This window comes from Myotis brandtii, unplaced genomic scaffold (assembly GCF_000412655.1).
Source record: "Myotis brandtii unplaced genomic scaffold, ASM41265v1 scaffold154, whole genome shotgun sequence".
Lineage (NCBI taxonomy): Eukaryota > Metazoa > Chordata > Mammalia > Chiroptera > Vespertilionidae > Myotis > Myotis brandtii.
Genome location: NW_005355584.1, coordinates 9,787,022 through 9,801,575, shown reverse-complemented (window position 1 = coordinate 9,801,575; position 14,554 = coordinate 9,787,022). Strand labels below are relative to the sequence as shown.

The following is a 14,554-nucleotide window of genomic DNA, read 5'->3' as shown; positions in this document are numbered from 1 at the left end:
TATCTTTGAAAATGACCCATGTGCACTTGAGAAGAATGTATATTCTGTGGCTTTGGGGTGAAATGTTCTGAAGATGTCAATTAATTCTATCTGATCTAGTGAGTCATTTAGGATTGATATTTCTTTGCTGATTTTTTTATTTAGAGGATTTGTCCAATGGTGATAGTGGGGTATTAAAGTCCCCTACTATGACTGTATTGCTGTCAGTCTCTCCCTTGATATCCTCCAGAAGTTTTTTTATGTACTTGGGTGTTCCTATATTGGGTGCGCATATGTTTACCAGAGTTATTTCTTTTTCTTGGATTGCTCCCTTTAGTATTATGAAGTGGCCTTCCTTATCTGTTGTTATGTCCTTCACTTTGAGATCTAATTTGTCAGATATAAGTATTTACCCCAGCTCTTTTTTTTCATTTCCATTCGCCTGAAAATTTTTTTTCTCTCCCTTCACCATCAGTCTGTGTGAGTCCTTTTTTCTGAGGTGGGTTTCCTGTAGACAGCAGATATATGGGTCATGTTTTCTTATCCACTCAGCTACCCTATGTCTTTTGATTGGGGCATTAAATCCATTTACATTTACAGTTATTATTGTCCCTAACCGGTTTGGCTCAGTGGATAGAGCGTTGGCCTGTGGACTCAAGTGTCCCAGGTTCGATTCCAGTCAAAGGCATGTACCTTGGTTGTGGGCACATTCCCAGTGGGGAGTGTGCAGGAGGCAGCTGATCAGTGTTTCTCTCTCATCGATGTTTCTGACTCTCTATCCCTCTCCCTTCCTCTCTGTAAAAAATCAATAAAATATATTTTTAAAAAAAGATAAAAGAGACACAAGACATTAAAAAAAAATAAAGTTATTATTGATAGATACTTGTTTGTCACCATTTTTATTCTTTACGCCTGTGTTCCTTCTTTGCTTCCTATTTCTTCTTTTTACAGCAGACCCTTTAGCATTTCTTGCATTGCTGGTTTGGTGGTAATAAACCCCTTAGTCCTTTGTTGTCTGTGAGGCTCCTGATTTCACCCTCAATTTTGATTGATAGCCTTGCTGGGTACAGTAGTCTTGGATTCAGACCCTTCCTTTGCATTACTTTGTATATTTCATTCCATTCCCTTCTGGCCTGATTTGTTTCTGTTGAGAAATAAGTTGCTAGTCTGATGGGGGATCCTTTGTAGGTAACTTTCTGTCTCTCTCTGGCCGCTTTTAATATTCTTACTTTGTTGTTGGTGTTTGCCAATTTAATTATAATGTGCCTTGGCATCGGTCTTTTGGCGTTCATTTTGTTTGCGACTCTGTGAGCTTCTTGGATTTGTGTGAGTTTTTTCTTCCCTGTATTAGGGAAGTTTTCTGTCATTATTTCTTCAAACAGGTTTTCTATTCCTTGCTCAGTTTCCTCTCCTTTGGTACTCCTATTATGCGGATGTTGTTTTGTTTCGTGTTGTTCCAAAGTTCCCTTAGGCTCTCCTCCTCTTTTTTAAGTTTTTTTTTTTCTAGATGATGCTCTACTTGGGTATTTTTTCCTACCTTGTCTTCTAGCTCACTGATGTAGTCCTCTGCTTCTTCTAGTCTACTGTTGATGCTTTCTATTGAGTTCTTTATAGCAGTGATGTCATTTTTCATTTCTTCTTAGTTCTTCTTCATTTCCTTTTGGTTCTTACACATATTGTTGAATTTGTCTTCCATTCTTTTCAGTGACCTTATGACCATTTCTCTGAATTCTTTCTCTGACATATTGCTTGCCTCCACTTCGTTTACTTCCTTTTCTGGTGATGCCTCCTTTTCTTTCATATGCGGGTTGTTTCTTTGTCTCCTCATGATCTCTCTTCTCCGGGTGTCTGGTTATGTAGCTCTCTCTCTCCTTTCCCTTGGTGAAATCTGACCTTTCCGTGAGAAGGTGCAGAGCTCCTCTGAGTCTGTGTATTCGTGCTGCTTGAGATCTGGTGTTCCTGGGTTTGCAGCTGGTCCCTGGGTGTTGTGGTTGCAGAGTCCTGGGATGTATAGGCCTCCGATAACAGCCACTCTCCCCTTCAAGATGGCCCGGACTCCGCGGCAGAGCCAGTTGCTCCGGGAGAGATTTCAGCAGCAGTGGAAACTGCCCTGAGCAGGGGAGCCCCGTCTGGCAGTCCCCAACAGTCCCTTGGAGTATAGCTGTCCCTCACCCACAAATATACACTCCCCGTACATCCACACACTCTCCTTTCATTCTCTCACTCACATACCATCCTGCAGTCTGTCTTCCCATCAGCAGCCATCTTCCTGAATTTTTTCTTTTGTCATCTCTTTTTGTCAGAATACAGACATCTGAATCATCATTAATATATAATAGGAGGGGAAATCTATAAAATTGAAAATTTAATAAACTTTACATTTTTACTATATTTGCTTGAACTATTTAATAGTCAGTGTAAGAATCTAAGACTTAGAATCATCTGTAAGGCTGCTCCTTGGCAGGGGTATGGAAAATAGTATTATAATGAGATTTTATGGTATATTTGCATTCTAGGCTTTGGTGGCTGATCCTATATAATAAAAACCTAATATGCTAAGTGTCTGGTCATCCAGTCGTTTGTTCAACCAATCAAAGTGTAATATACTAATGATATACTAAGGCCGCTCAACTGCTTGCTATAATGTGCACTGACCACCAGGGAGCAGATAGTTGACCGGTCGACTAGTCATTATGACGTGCAGGGGGCAGGCTCTCTGACTGGTAGGTTAGCTTGCTGCTGGGGTCTGGACAATCGGAACTGAATGAGATGGGCTGGACACGCGCTGGAGCCCTCCTGCGGACCCTCCCCGGCTGGACAACTCCCGCATCCCTCCCTGGCTCTGATCGTGCACCGGTGGGGTTCCTTGGCATGGCCTGTGCCCTCTTGCATTCCAGGACCCCTTGGGGGATGTTGGAGTGCTGGTTTCAGCCCGATCCCGCAGGCCAGGCCAAGGGATCCCATTGGTGCATGAATTCGTGCATTGGGCCTCTAGTAAAAATATATATTACAATAGATGTTAAAATTAATTTTTTTGTTTTTGAGGTTTACCCTAAGGTTTATTTTAATAATAAAGTATAATAGTAATGTAATAGTTGTGTAATCAATACATATATTCAAGCACTCTATTTCATGTTTCTAAAATATAATACAACTGCCCCTCTGCTTTTTTTGTTATTACAATATCATTGACCATATTTCTGATGCTGTACTTTGCAGTCTCCATGGCTGTTTTGTAACTGCTAATCTGTACTTATCAATCCCTTCACCTTTTTATGCTGAGAGTATGTTTTCAATGAACATTTTTTCTATTTTAGGTATTGAGCTATACTTGACGTTTTCAAGAGTGATTTTTTTGTTTTCCTTCTTAGTCTGATCTGAAGTGTGTCCAGGATGCCAAAGGAGGTTCTTTCTACAGAGATCACTGCCCTGTGCTAGGTGAGTTAGCAGAATGGAGGAAATAACTAAATAATGGGTCAGAATTCATGGAATCATTAAAATATTTAAGTGGACTTTTAACAAATTAGTTATCATTAAAGCTATTTGAAGAGATATTTTTTTGGTCTTATTTTGGTTTTAAAGAATTTGTCCTTTTTAAAAATATATATATATTTTTATTTCAGAGAGGAAGGGAGAGGGAGAGAGAGATAGAAACATTAATGATGAGAGAGAATCATTGATTGGCTGCCTCCTACACACCCCCTACTGGGGATTGAGCCCACAACCTGGGCATGTGCCCCTGACTGGAATCAAACCTGGGACCCTTCAGTCCGCAGGCCGACGCTCTATCCACTGAGCCAAATCAGCCAGGGCAAGAATTTGTTCTTTTTAAATGATTTATGTAGGCACTGAGTTGTCATATCTTGAGAATTGACATGCCATTTATGTCATAATATATTTGAAACTTTTTCTTTTAACTGTAAACTTGTTATTGAAAAACTTTGTATTAGATATTACTTCTCTTCACTATTACGAATAGAATCTGACAATTTAAAGCTTATGGAATCCTTAGCTTATGGAATCTTTCCTTTCTAATGCAAGAACAACTCCCAAGATTAAGGTAACATAATAAATATAATTTCACTTATCATTAAAATAAAAAAGAATAAGAAAACCAAAACTACCTTCATTTTATTGATCTTTATTGTTGTCATGATGAACATTTACCACATTTATCTGATTAAGCCTTTAGTCTCTGAATGCTTTTCTTTCTCATGTAGACTCTTTGTTCCTCTTTCTAAATTATTGGATTTGCCTTTTTGATAAAAAGTGCTCTTTTCTTGCATGACACCTTATTATTTTTAAAGGAGAATATAGAAGAAATACATATGTTTTTGCTGAGAGCATCCATTTCTCTTGCTACCAGAAACTTTCTTGCGATCCCAGGTTTTGGCACCAAAAAAAGTAACTCTTATGTCTTGCCTTCACACAAAAAGGATAGAACATGCACATTTGTATCTCTCATTGTAGTGTTTCATGATTATGAATCTTTGAAGTCCTACAGCTTGTTCTTGTTTAAAAATAATGCAGTTGCATGTTGTTGCTATAACTTTCTTTTTCCTTCGTCAACCCCCTCTGCAATTACAGGTGAGCAGAATGGCAACAGAAATCCTGGTGGGTTGCAGATTGGTGACCTGGTAAATATAGACCTTGACCTAGAAATTGTACAGTCTTTGCAGCATGGTCATGGAGGATGGACTGATGGCATGTTTGAGACTTTAACTACAACTGGAACTGTTTGTGGCATTGATGAAGATCATGACATTGTAGTACAGTATCCGAGTGGCAATAGGTTGGTGCTATTTCTTAATTTTCAGTAATGGGAAATAAAGCTAGAGAAAAGAGTCTTAAAGAAAGCAAATAATCTGCTATAACCAAAGAGTCTTTAAAGGTAGCTCTCAGTAGGTAAAAATCTAGAATATGTTGGTAAGGTGGAAGGGAATAAATGTCAAGAAGTATGTGTGTGTGTGTGTGTGTGTGTGTGTGTGTGTGTCTCCTTCAGGGAGCAGAATATATTGTGTCATCATTAGGTCCAAGTATAGCAAAAAGTTTTGTGTTCACAATGAGTCCATTTATCCTGAATGAGAAGGATAAAATTAATACTCTTCTGGCCCATATCTCCAGGGTTATATCTTGGTAACACAGCTTTCCCTGCCACAGACACATACACACATACTAATCCTTATCAGCAACATAGAGTTACATGCATTTTCTCACTTCTTTTCCTTTGCACATACCATTCCCTTCATGCAGAATACCCTTCCCTCCTTTATCCCCTCTTTCTCTGGATTAACTGGTTTGCATCCTATAGATATTGAGCTTAGTTAGATACTTGGGAATCTCCTCTCTTCTTCTGCTCTCCTTGGTGTATGCATACATTATTCATCTGTTTAGGTCTCCTGTTATCTATTAAAATGATTATTTATTTGACCTCTAGGTTGCGAGTTTCTTGGAGACTGGGCCTGTACCTTTTATGTATTTGCTCTTTAGGCAAAATATGTCTAATTTACTTGTATGTTTATGACATTTTAAAGAAAAAGCAGTAGTTAAATTGAATAATTGTCCAACTTTATTGCTGACATGTACATAAAGAAACTCTGAGGTTATATTTTTCTGCTTTTTAAATTTTTTTATTTTTCAATTACAGTTTACATTCAATATCTTTTGAATTAGTTTCAAGTGTACAGCATAGTGGTTAGACAATCATATACTTTACAAAGTGTTCCCCCAATACTTCCAGTACTCACCTGGAACCATACATAGTTATTACAATATTATTGACTATATTTCCTATGCTATATCTGTGACTATTTTGTAATTACCAATTTGCACTTCTTAATCCCTTTATCTTTTTCACCCAATTCCTCCTGAGGTTCTCTAGGGAATTAGAAAAATTAACATTAAGTTGCTTACCAAAGTATAGAATTCTAATTGTATTCAGATTTTATACATGATTAGAGGCCCGGTGCATGAAATTCATGCACTGGTCCGGTCCCTAGGTCTGGCTGGCGATCGAAGCGTGAGCATCTGGTGTGGAAGGGCAGGTCCCAGCTGACCTCTGGGCCCTGGGCAGCACTTGGGCCCCTGTTCACCCCCTTTCGCCTGAGTTATTGGGTGCCCTTCTGGCTCCCTCAGTGCCTGGGATCCGGGCGGCGGCCCCCACCCCTTCTGCCGCCGCTGGTCGCCGTCTGCAGGGCGATCAGCAGGGCGATTGGGCCCAGCTTGCACCCGCCTTGGCCTGGTGCCACCCGCTCACGTGCTCCACCATCCCGCTGCTGTCCCACTCTTGTTGGGGCCCATTGGGGCCAGCAGTGCCTCCACTGCCGCCTGCTGCCAGCACCATGTCTCCCACGCCTGCCATGTTCTGCGCCGCCCACTGGTGGTCAGTGCACATCATAGCGAGCGCTTGAACGCCCAGTCAAACTCCCGGTCGAGGAGACAATTTGCATATTAGGCTTTTATTATATAGGATCATGTCAAGAGATGCAGAAAAAACATGACAAAATCTAACACCCTTTTATGATAAAAACTCTAAATGTTAGGTTAACACAAATTAGGATGATTACTTGCAGAATTCTTTCTTGGGCAATGGTGTTAACAGTAATAATGACATTTGAGTTTTAGAAAATAACTTCTTTTTCTTCTTTATTCAACAAAAGTTTATTAAATACTAATTTATGAAATACTGTGTTGGGCCCTGTGATTAGTGGTAGGATTATAAACACATTAAGACATGGTTCTCTGCTTTGAAGGGGTTTTACTTTTAGTTTGGATAGACAAAACCAAAAATATTCATTAATGTGTTGTAAGTAATTATGAGAGTGAGTATTCAGGGTATTCTGAAGGTACAAAAGAAGAGTGATCATTTCAGTTGGGCAAATCATAGAAAAACTTCAGAGAGAAAATTACATTGTGCATCAGATTGAAAGATCAACTCGATTTTCACCAAGGAAGGGGAGCACTGTAGGCAGAGGGAACAACTTAAATAAATACTGCTGTGTCCAGGCACTATAATAGATCTGGTAAATTTTGGAATATTGAGTGAGACAAAGGGGACTGTGATTGATAAAGCCACAAAGAAAACTTTGTGTATCTGATTTTTATTCTTAACTGATCAGAGGCACTTCTTTCTCTTTATGGTTGTTTTACAAAGCAAAGTGTATTTGGTTACAGAACTTTAGTAAATAAGTTTTTTTATGTTGTGACCACGCAACATCTATACTAATAAAAGGGTAATATGCAAATGGTCTGGACACCCTCATGTGTAAACGACTGACCAGCAGGCTCTATGCGCAGCAGGCTCAGGTGGGAGGGACTTGCAGTGTCGGGGACTTGTGTCCCGCTGTCACAATCCATCATCAGGAGGCCTGGGGCCTGGTGGCTGCCTCTGTGCGGCCTGGGGGTGGGGCCCAGCAGAGGCCTCCGTGCGCCTGCGCCAGGGGTCCAGAAGCCTCTGTGCGGCCTGGCCCGGGCACGGGGCCTGGCGAAGGCCTCTGCGTGGCGAGGCCTGGGGGTCCCTTGGCTCTGCGCGGCATGGAGGTGGGACCCTGGTTCTGGCCTACCTCTTTGGGGCAATCCATTGAGGAGCCCCGGATGGGTGGGCGGGGCCTACCTCGTTGGGGTGATGGATCGTGGGGCTCCCGCACTGTGACAGGGCACAGACCAGGCTGGGGGCCCTCCACCCCCCGAGTGCATGAATTTCATGCACCAGGCCACTAGTCTTTTATATAATAACTAGAGGCCCGATGTATGAAATTCGTGCAAGGGGTTCGGCCCTCACAGCCCCTTGCAGCCTCAGCTGGCCCTAGCAGCCCTGGCTTTGTCCGGACAGTTGTCTGGAAGGACATCCCAGAAGGCTGTACAGTCTAATTAGCATATTAGTTCTTTATTATATAGGATGACCCTATTATAAAAGCTTATTTGACTAGGGAAACTTTTATTTATTTAAAAAAATATTTTTATTGATTTTAGAGAGGAATGGAGAGGGAGAGAGAGATAGAAACATCAATGATGAGAGAGAATTACTGATTGGCTGCCTCCTGAATGCCCCCTACTGGGGATGGAGCTCGCAACCCTGGCATGTTCCCTTGACCAGAATTGAACTCGGGACTCTTCAGTCCCCAGGCTGATGCTCTATCCACTGAGCCAAACCAGCTAGGGTGACTATGGAAACTTTTATCTTTGGAGTTGGACTAGGAGATATATATATATATTATGATACAATTATTTGGTAGAATGTTAAGTAGCCAATAAAATGGTAGTTATGAAAATGGTAGCAGCATAGAAAAATGCTTATGTATAGAAAAGAAGAAATCAGAACCCAAATTTGTTTTGCTAAAGTGATTACAATCATGTACAATACCCATCCATGACAAGTTAAAACTAAATACTATTTTTAGCCATGAGATTGGCAATGATATAGAGAAATGGTCTACTCTGTAGAGCAGATTGGCTCTATTTATTAGAATTGTAAACAAATTGTATACTTTAATTAGGTAATTCTTCCAAGAATTTCTAATGAAATACTGACCCCATGTGCACAAGGATGTTTATAAAGAGATGTTCTTTATAGTATTGTTCGTAATACTGTAGTGAAAATTTGGAAATACTTTATTTAAAAAAAAATATTTTTATTGATTTCAGAGATGGAGAGAGTGATAGAAATATCAATGATGAGAGAGAGTCATTGATTAGCTGCTCCTGCACACCCCATACTGGGGATCGAGCCCACAACGCAGGCATATGCCCTGACTGGGAATTGAGCCAGTGACCTCCTGGTTTATAGGTTGACGCTCTACCACTGAGCCACACCGGCTGGTCGGAAATACTTTAAGTAATTAGTGTTTATCCATGTTATAGAATACTCTGTGGCCATTAAACTGAAATAAGTAGTTCCATGTCTGTGACATTGATAAATAAATCTTCCCAGGTACATTCTCTGAGAAAAAAGAAGCCACAGAATTATATTGTAATTCCATTTATGGAAAAGAAAGCAGTTCTTTTCCTACATTATAATTATCGCTTAGCATATTGATAGATATGCACGGATACACAATGTAGTATTAATAGTGGCTTCTAATGGAGTGGGGAATGGTGATCCAAATGTGTGTGTAATGGAACTGTCATTTGTCAACAAAAATTATCAGTATCAGTTGTGGAAAGAGAAGAAACTTTATTCAGGTTTATAAATCTAGGAAATGCAACCTCTGGTGAAAACAAAGTGTTATATTTCATAGAGAAAGTTCCTCCCTGGTGTCTGTGAATTTTTATACAAATGAGAAATTGAAATTGCAGAGTTCTGATTAATTCAAATGGTATGGTCCTCATTGGTCAAAATTGTTTATTCTGATTTGGTCATTATGGGGCATCTCTGATTGATCAGATAGAGCAAATGATATAGCTGCACAGTTCTGATTGGATGTGGCAGGTCTCAGTCCATTGGTCAAAAGATGATACCAGGAACTCCCTTGTAAGGACTGACTCAGAATTCAGAAACAGGGTGCAGGAGGCTGGCAGCTCACTCTGTAGCTTTTCCCTCAAATGCAGAATGTGTGAGTGGCCTGTGTCCACATGGCTGCTAGACTTGGGCCCAGTTAACCCTGAGGAGTCCTTCTTGGCAGATATGCTCCTTCTCAAGGTTCCCATACTTTACATGGTTCTGAAAAGTTTTAATTTGTAACAATGAATGTGTATTATTTTTATAACAATTTTTAATATGCAAAGGGTAATATATCTACACAGAAGTATATCTATCATATTAGGGTGGTGAGATTATGATGATTCTTTTCCCAAATTTGTATTTTAAAATTATAAAATGAAATACAAATAATTCAGGATGTAATTATAAAGGATGGCTTTACTTTTTTTGATGTGTTATAAGGCTTTTCTCCCGGCCATGATTAACAAAAAATGTTATGTTAAAATTAAACTTAACTCATTTTGAGTTTTGGCTTTGATCCTTAGGTGGACCTTCAATCCTGCTGTTCTCACTAAAGCAAACATTGTCCGAAGTGGGGATGCTGCTCAAGGTGCAGAAGGAGGCACCTCACAGTTTCAAGTGGGTGATCTTGTACAAGTTTGTTATGATCTGGAAAGAATTAAGCTTCTGCAAAGAGGACATGGAGAATGGGCTGAAGCTATGCTCCCAGTAAGTATATATAAAATAGTTTTGGACTAGGAATTATACCATGCTTATGTAATTTTTAGAAGTACTTTAATTTTATAAACTAAATTAGCATAATCCTTTGAGAATTTTGTTCTTTATTGGCATCTAGGCATAATTATGCCTTTTATTTTTTAAGTTATTCTAGTTAAATTAGCCAGGGAAGGTCCAAAAAGGGCTACAGTTAATATTTTTTGATAGAGTCATTAGTGGAGAGTGTAATGTAGGGATAAAGTATTAATGGGGACTAAATACTATTATTTAAAATAAAAATATTAGTGAAGAAAGAGGGTACAGGGAAGAACACCTGAAAGACAAATTTTAATATTGTCTATACTAGTGCACCAATAAACTATATATATTTTAAGTGAGGGAATGTGGATATATATGGAAGGGTATTATTGTAAATGTAACCATTAGGACAATATAGCTTAATATAAAGTTTTAATATAAACTTTATATTTAAAAGAGAAAAACAATGGGAGGATTAACTATAAAGTTTTTAAAAAGTATTCATATATAAAAAAGGAATATGACACAGGACAGCAGTAGAAGAGAGACATCTTTGAATATGTCTTATTTTATAGATTTGACTTGAAACTACATATTTTATACAACTATAAAACAAATTCAAAAATGAAACTCCTAGAAGTGGAAAATAAAATGAAACAAACCTAAATGTATTTTCTGTTGGCGTCCTATCTAATAAAGAGGGAATATGCTAATTGACTGTCATGCTGTTGCAAAGATGGCGGAGTCCACAGCCAATAAGAAAGGAATATGCTAATTGACCTCCACGCCCTCAAAGATGGCAGTGCCCACAGCCAATCAGGAGGGACTATGCTAATTGACCGCCACACCCTCAAAAGATGGCGGCGCCCACAACTAATAAGGGAATATGCTAATAGACTGCCACGCCCTCAAAGATGGTGACGCCCACAGCCAATAAGGAGGGAATATGCTAATTGACTGCCACACCCTCAAAGATGGCGGCACCCACAGCCACAAGATGGCAGCGCCCAGTCCCCTCAGCTCCGCCAGGGCGGCAGGCATGTGGCAAGGCTGGGCTCCGCGCACCTGCCTCCAGAGTCCGCAGTCTCCTCAACCCCCCAGCCGCCCAGGGCTGGCCCGAGGCGCAGGCAAGCCTCGGATGGCGGCTGCCCAGCCTCCTAGGGCTGCCCGAGGCTCAGGTAACCAGGGCCGGCCAAGGTTTGCGCTGCCGGCAGTGGCAGCAGCAGAGGTGTGATTTGAGCGTCGCCTTCCCCTGATTGCCGGGTCGCCTCCCAATCCTGAGGGCTCCTGGACTTGTGAGACAGGGCAGGCCGGGCTGAGGGATTCCCCCCTCCAGTGCATGAGTTTTCATGCACCGGGCCTCTAGTAACCATATAAAAAGGAAACTCCAAATGATTTTTAAAAACAGTAGTTTGTCTTTATATCCTTATAGAAGAAATATACCCTACAGAATTACAAGGAAAAAGAAATATTGTTGTCTTCTTTTGTGTGTTTGAGATTTTCCATAATGAACAGGTAAGGAGGAAAAAACAAAGAATGCAGCTACTCCCAGAGTTTGAGATCATGGTGGAAAATTCCAAGTGAAAATGTCTTACAAGAACTTAAAATTGGTGTGTGTTGCGGGGCAAGGAGAGAGTTAAACAGGGCTAGAGAAGTATATTTTCAAGTCTTTTGAAGTAAGATGATAGTTGTCAATGTGGATTAAGTTTTCAAAGAAGAAGAGTAAAAAATGAATGAATAAATTTTTGGAGAATGAACATATTTGGGGATCTGAAGAAGGAAAAGGAACCTGTGAGTGGAAGAAGGGGAGAAACAGACAGAAAGATTAGACTGTCATCTAGAAATCAATGGAATAGTTTCTTAAAGTTAGGGTCAGATGCTGCAGAGAAGTCAAAAGAGAAAACAAGTCAAGGCAATTTCTTCTCTGTGTTAGAAAGTAGTCAGATATCATTACTATACTTCACCAATTTTCTAGTATTGTTATTTGCTGCTAGAGACTTGGTGCATGAACTTTGTGCACTTGGGGGTGTTCCTCAGCCCGGCCTGCGCCCTCTCACAGTCCTGGAGCCCTCGTGGGATGTCCAACTGATGGACATCCTTAGCGCTGCCATGGAGGCGGGAGAGGTTCCCGCCACTGCTGCTGCGCTTGCCAGCCATGAGCCTGGTTTCTGGCTGAGCTGTGCATCCCCTGTGGGAGCACACTGACCACCAGGGGCAGCTCCTGCATTGAGCGTCTTCCCTTGGTGGTCAGTTCGTGTCATAGCGACTGTTCGTTCCGCCGTTCAGTTGATTTGCATATTAGCCTTTTATTATATAGGATTCTATTATGTTTAAGAGAATGGATTTTGGAACTAAGTTTGAAATGGGGCTAATGCTAGCACTTAACTTTCAGGGTTATAGTATTAGGTAGGTCAATACATATAAAGCTCTTAGAACAGTGATTTCCAACTGGTGTGCTGCGAAAGGCACACCGGAGTGCTGCAAGAATTTTGAAACATACAATACCTTCCTATTTAGTCAGGGCACTGATTTCTTTTCCCTTAAACCAGCGGTTCTCAACCTGTGGGTCGCGACCCCTTTGGGGGTCGAACAACCCTTTCACAGGGGTCACCTAAGACCATCGGAAAACACATATATAATTACGTATTGTTTTTGTGATTAATCACCATGCTTTAATTATGTTCAATTTGTAACAATGAAATTGGGGGTCACCACAACATGAGGAACTGTATTAAAGGGTCACGGCATTAGGAAGGTTGAGAACCACTGTCTTAGACTGTCAAATAAAGAAATGATGACAGCCAACACAGCAGTAGCTGTCCGTGTGAATGCCCTGTCTTGAAAGTAGTCGGATATTATTACTATACTTTACCAATTTTCTAGTATTATTATTTGCTATTATGTTATGTTTAAGAGAATGGATTTTGGAACTAAGTTTGAAATGGGGCTAATGCTAGCACTTAACTTTCAGGGTCATATATATATAGGTCATATAGCAGAGTTGTTTTTTATTGTTCATGGCACATAAAGTTGTGTCTTATTGGTTAATGCTTGGTAACAGAAATCTTTATATACAAGTATAGACACCCGATTCTTAAAAACGTCACTTTGGAGCAAAAAGCATAGGTAATTACTATTATTATATTTGTAAACCAATAAAAATTATACCTTTTTTTTGGCAGATCAAAAAAAAATATACAGTTTTGGCTCTGGCCAGTTTGACTCAGTGATTGGAGTGTTGGCCTGCAGACCAAAGGGTTGCAGGTTCAATCCCCGCCCTGGTTGAGGCACGTTTGGGAGACAACTAATAGATGTGTCTCTCGCACATCATTGTTTCTCTCTCTCCCCTCTCCCTCTTCCCTTCCACTCTCTAAAAATCAATGGGAAAAATATCCTCAGGTGAGGATTAACCAAATAAATAAATAAACAAATAAATAAATAAAATACTGTTTTGGGTGTGCCACAGAATTTTAGTAATTAGTTTATGTGTGCCATGACATGAAAAAGGTTGAAATTTGCTGTCTTAGAACACTAGAACAACATTTGCCACATGGTAACTGCTGTTGCTGATTGTTTTCTGTACCTTATTGCCCTTTTTTCTCCCATATTTAATAGGCATGTTATTTCTACACACTTAAGTCATGATTCAAAAAAGGATTTAAACATAGATGTAAACTTTGAGCCCTTTTAAATTTAAATATATATATATATTTTTAGAAATCAGACTTTATATTTTTAGTCTTAGATTGATGATGGATTGTGTACCACTTGAGCTCTAAGTTCTCAAGATTTATCTTCTGGGTTAAAAAAGAAGGGTTAAATATCGAAAAGCCAAAGTTTGTGGACTTTTATAAATAAGATAGATTCATGATTTATTTTTTATATTTTTGTGGAAATGTAGTTTTATTAAAATATTTTAAAAAGTTAATCTTTAAAGTTGTAATTAATGAATAACCCATTTGAGTATGGTTATTCTTTAAAAGTTTTCCTTTAGGAACAAAATAAAATAAATTATTTAAACATGTAAAACCTGGTGTTTGATTTTTATGGTATATACTATGGACTTGGAAACATGAATCTAATTTTTTTAAAAGACTTTAGGTAAAGTTGGCCGAGTACAACAGATTTATTCAGACAGCGATTTAAAGGTGGAAGTTTGTGGCACATCCTGGACATATAATCCAGCAGCAGTTTCCAAGGTGGCATCTGCAGGATCAGCCATTAGCAATGCATCTGGTGGTATGTTTTGTTTTATGTTTCTTTAAAAGTAATATGATTTACATTAGAACCTTTGCTAATTTCCCAGTTCTCATATACCAGTTATGTTGTATGTGTTCTTGGTTTTCTCTCAGATCACATAACTTTGCTTGAATGTTAACTGCCTTTTAAACTTTTATAATT

At 39.6% G+C, this 14,554-nt stretch overlaps 1 protein-coding gene across 1 annotated transcript in view; it reads left to right on the top strand.

Moving 5' to 3' along the window:
- MIB1 (mindbomb E3 ubiquitin protein ligase 1) overlaps positions 1-14,554 on the top strand; it is a 95,836-nt gene that overhangs the window by 15,931 nt on the left and 65,351 nt on the right. Inside the window, exons 5-8 of the mRNA XM_014535964.1 lie at positions 3,351-3,417; positions 4,567-4,771; positions 9,943-10,126; positions 14,248-14,392. Coding sequence (XP_014391450.1) covers positions 3,351-3,417; positions 4,567-4,771; positions 9,943-10,126; positions 14,248-14,392 — 601 coding nt within the window. The remainder of the gene's footprint in view (positions 1-3,350; positions 3,418-4,566; positions 4,772-9,942; positions 10,127-14,247; positions 14,393-14,554) is intronic.